Here is a 5000-nt window from a genome sequence, read left to right as displayed (position 1 = left end):
ACAGGAGTACCCCTACGGGCATGCTCTGCGTGCAGTGGCATGACCGTAAGGTGGTCACCGTACTGTCTACGGTTCATCGCGCCTCGGTCGACGGAGACGGAAAGCCCCACGCCATTCTCGACTACAACGTCGGGATGAAGGGCGTGGACGTGGGCGACCAACTTTCCGCCTCCTACCCCACCACTCGGAGGTCGAGGGTGTGGTACAGGAAGGTGTTCTTCTTCCTGTTCGACCTGGCGGTCGTCAATGCCTTCGCCGTTCATCGGACACTAGGCGGCCAGAATTCCCAGAAGGAGTTCCGGTTGAAGCTGGGTAAACTGCTCATCGGCGGCTACCGGTATGGTAACGCGCCGATGACCAGGAGGACCGCCCTTGACGAGGGTGTTCTACCAGGCCAGCTTCCGCCACAGACGAGGGCACGACGACCGCATTCTCAGCAACCCGCCTTGCCAGGGAGTCGGCTTCGATGTCGCGTGTGTTCCCGCAATGGAATACAGCGAAGGACCAAGACGCGGTGCATAACCTGCGGCGTGGGGTTATGCCAGTATGACTGCTTTGATGAGTGGCACGACTTCGTCTGAAGTCGTGCCACTCGTCAAGGTAGTCATGCGTACAGTACATATGCTTTTATGTACCTTCTGATTCTCTACATATGCTTATGTAGTGTTGTTGTTGTTTCTACATATGTTTTTTATGTAGTTTCTTCCATTATATACATGTTTGTATATATATGATTGTATATACATTGTATATACATTGTACATATGCTTTATGTACTTGTTGTTTACCTTTTCATCAATAAAACTTGTTATTCTTTCCATAATTTCTAATTTTCCACCATAAACATACAGTACAAAGATGGATACATAAGAAAGCAGAATGAACTCAGAACTCAAAGTTATAACCAGTAAAACATAGTGCGATCTTGTAAAATCGTAAAAATCGACTTGTAACTATTTTCGTTTTTTCAGCTTTTTAGCTCATTATTACGTATCAAAGGTAATCACACAAATCGAAGACGAATACATAAGAGAGACGAATGAACTCTATACTCAAACTTATAACCCATAAAACATAGTTCCGGGTTGTATTATGGATGAGAAAGGAAGTTTAGAATCGTGTTTTATTCCATATCATTCTTATAAAAATCGGCCGTAAACATGGCAAATCAGAGACGATTGAAAAAATATTTTTGGAACGCGTCCTCCACTCAGCGCGGCAGACGAAAAACAGCCCGGCGAGCGGGTCTGGCTGGTTTAGCTACCCCCGGCAGAGCGGTGTGGCGACACTCGGCAACCCCCGTCGTCTATGGGTTAATACTGTAGGCAAAGTGCAAGAGGAAAAAATTTAAGCCAAATGTGTAATACCGGAGTGATATTTCTTTAAAGTAGGATTCTTGGTATTCTCACTTTTTTTTAGCTTCACATACAAAACAGTTGGGCTTTTACTTTTTCCATCTTCTTTCACTTTAGATTAGTTGCTACAAGCACTTTCATCCATATTTCACGCAATCCCCCAAGAAACGGCAGATAATATTTTCCAACACTGTTTTTTTAGTATACCGTTTATAATAGCAAATATCTATATAAATATGTGAAATAGTGACCATGTATATAAATATGGGTATATAGCAAAATTGGAAAGTAACGGCATAAACAGTAGCATAAAACAAATGAGTAAAACTGGGTGCTACCCTATAAGAAAAACTCTAGAACTCATGGTTATGTCTACAACAGCAGCAAAAACAATGGGTTAGGATATTGGCTGCAAATATCATATATCATGTTAAAACTGGCATTAAACCACAGTAAAGCCCATAAGCCAGTGGTGATTCCAGCTCTTTGCTGTGCCTCCAGGTTCCTGCAATCACTATTTACAAAATTACGACAAATTAAGATGTTTTAGCCACCCTTGAAAGGCTTCCACTCTACATGATACACAGCATGACTAAAGGTACCCCTTCTAATATAAAATGACAAACACTGTATAATACATAAACCATAATGCACCCATCTGATACCTGTCATAAGGCCAAAAACTCAATCATTTGCTTTTTGATGCCTGTTTACATGCAATTTAGATTTATATGTTATAAACATTTGAATTTCTATTTTCTAACATCAAGATAAGAGCTTGTTGAAGTTTTATTTTTTTTTTCATTTTTTTTTTTTTTTCCATGACCCCTATGCAAGGGGGGGCGTGTCCACACAGTACAACAGGCCATGGCAAAAGAGCTGTAATCAAGTGCAAAAAAACAGTGTACTGACTGAATCTCTGCATCTGGAAACAGGTACCATGGAAATTCTGTATTCTCTTCCATACTCACTGACTTTTGTAGTTTAGGAGCATTATGTCAGTACTATTTCAAAAGCCCTCCCTCCCTCCTGACCATATAATACTGCTTTTCTTTTATCATATCCTCCAATATATAACTTTAACCCATTGGTCGGGTTTTCTATAAAATATGTTGTATGGCACGGTGCCATCCACGTCTACGACCGACTCTACCTTGGCAGCAAATCATGCCATCCGCTGTCAATGAGTTAATATCAACCATTCAGGGGTCCACTAGGACAGTGAAAAGGGATCAGCTGATGATGGAAAACATTACTACATATAAAAAAGGTAAATGTCCAGAATAGTGCCTTTTTACTATATACCACAGTATTAGTTTCAATGGCTCACAACTAGACTGCATCTCTGCGGCAGTCCACTATAAAGGTAAATGGGAATCAACTAATTTTGGAAAACAACAATAGCAACAACCACCAAGCACACAAACCATGACAAAACAATAAAATAATAATATTAAGTAAATAAATAAAACCCTTCAAAGCTTTCCTAGAATTGACTGCTGTCCTCCAGTAACAAAATACCCAATATTACTGGAGAAAATTACAATCCATGAATCCACAAATTCTAACCAAATATACATAAACGGTTATATTGTTCTACGAAACTCCCCTCTCTCTACAACTGACGCTAACCGTGATTTATTTTGAAATTCATACTCCTTTTGCTCTCCCTAACAATCGTCTTCAATGGTAATGTTTGTGTTTATAAATCTTCCTCACTGACATGTACTAACAAATAGTGACTCTTGCGATTGTCAGTCGTCGTTTCCTTGTTTCATTAAACAACTGTTAGTAAATAGGTGTAATATGAAAACTGTATCAACTCGGGCCCTATTCGCGGTTAAAAGTGGCAGGAAGCGATAAAAAAAAATACGACAAACACTTCTTTCAAGTTTCAGGGTCACGATTTTCGTCTGTGCATCCAATTGATATAATTTCATTATCCTTTCACATTATCTCATGTTGTCATTGATGTGTACTATTTACTCATGATTCCTCACAACGGTCTCGTCATTCAATCGTTGTCACTTCGATGACGGATATGGAACGCCGCGTAGCCTTAGCAACTACAATCCGTCTTTACAAAATAATCTCCTTTAATCTCATTAATCCACATAACATCGTGCACACATAAGAGATCTGGACAATCTAAGAATCCTCACCTGTCGCGATTTTCGGCCGAATAATCGTTTTCTTCTTTCATTTCCATGATGATCGACAATATTTCCCTGTCTCCGAACAGAACTGACGCGCATTAACTATGGCGGCGCTTGGGAGATACGGAGTCCACTCAACCGAATGACAGCGATGGCTTCGGCATCCTCTTCGCACTTGACTTAATATTTTCCCGTTTGTATGTTAATCTGTATTTACTTTACAAATGTGATGGCAAATGCCTGACTCTATTTGACTGATGTCTGTTTATCATTTAGCTAGATCAATGTGGCGAGAAAAGTTATAAATATTTAATTATAAGTCCTCTTAAGCCGAACACATTGTTGCCAGATCCGAACAACCGGCGTATCACATACTACGGATTATGAAAATTCATCTCTGCTCGTTGATTCTGTTATATATTTACTGTCTGTTGACAGGATACAAAAGTCTGACCTAACCAATGTGTAGTGCACTGTGTACATTCTGTCATTTCAACAAACGTTAATAGTTTGTAATAGCAGAGCATTCCGCGCATGCGCTCCTATGACAGCCAACAAGTCACCTAAAAATGACAAATAAAGTGATTATAAAGACGGCCATACCATTTGGACTGCAACAGTGCAGCACCTAACCTTGTAAAGAATAGAAATGTTTTGATCACTGTTCATAGAGTACATTAAAAAAATAATCTGTCGCATATCCATCGCCCATGTACTTTCTGTACATTGCAGATAATCGACCGGCCACTGAACAGTTCACAATTTCTTTAATTATCATTATCGCAAGTGAGTGACAAGTATCCATATGTCCACAAATTTCCAAATGGGGGAAGCTTCTTTATTCTGCAACATTCCTGATTTTATGACTAACTCAAAACCATACATTCCTGCAATCCACCAATGCTTACCCCAATTGCATTTTGCAATGGATGGGGGAAACGCCCTGATCGCTCATATGAACAGAAGTTGCAGCTAAATATAACACTGACGCGATATAGTCACGGCTTTATCGCGCGTTCTCTTGCAGGGGGATCGAGCACTTGCCAGACGATACGCCAATATCCTCTCGTGAATTGTGCATGAGCTCTTGACCTTCCAACTCGGCCACTTAATTCTTCTTTCTTTCCTTCTCCATTTGGCGAGACTGGATGACAGTGATCCATGTCTGGTGAATTATCATGTTTGTCTTTAGTTTGCCGAATGAATCAGTTAGGTGATTGGTGTTATAACAGACTTGGTCAGGATGTTTGTCTAGAACTGAGTTGGATTATGCAAGATAAAGTGTAAATGTAAATGAGTATTTTATTATTTTATTTCTTATTATTATAGATCGCGAATGTCTGGTTATTTTTTCTTTTCAGTACATCACTGGCATAACATGTAACTACAGTATATTCATACACACGCTTGCGAACACTCAACTTAACGCGCGCACTCTAGGTCCATTGCCTGCACCCACATACGCACGTACACACACACACACACACAC

The 5000-nt window shown here is 40.1% G+C and overlaps 1 protein-coding gene across 5 annotated transcripts in view; it reads right to left on the bottom strand.

Moving 5' to 3' along the window:
- rump (heterogeneous nuclear ribonucleoprotein rumpelstiltskin) overlaps nt 1-3675 on the bottom strand; it is a 31806-nt gene extending 28131 nt beyond the window's left edge. For 3 of the 5 annotated variants that reach the window (XR_006224462.2, XM_086555046.1, XM_086555047.1), the window contains exon 1: nt 3518-3675. Coding sequence is in view for 4 of the 5 variants with exons in the window: in XM_086555046.1 (XP_086411172.1) it covers nt 3518-3564 (47 nt within the window). In the remaining variant the exon portion in view is untranslated. The remainder of the gene's footprint in view (nt 1-3517) is intronic. The other 2 variants (XM_086555048.1, XM_043037096.2) reach the window with 2 other exon arrangements.
- Nucleotides 3676-5000: the final 1325 nt, after the last annotated feature.

This window comes from Penaeus japonicus, unplaced genomic scaffold (assembly GCF_977035675.1).
Source record: "Penaeus japonicus unplaced genomic scaffold, GWHDUDI00000001_assembly GWHDUDI00000030, whole genome shotgun sequence".
Classification (NCBI taxonomy): Eukaryota; Metazoa; Arthropoda; class Malacostraca; order Decapoda; family Penaeidae; genus Penaeus; species Penaeus japonicus.
The sequence above is the reverse complement of the archived record's forward strand: the minus strand, read 5'-3'. Positions and strand labels throughout refer to the sequence as shown.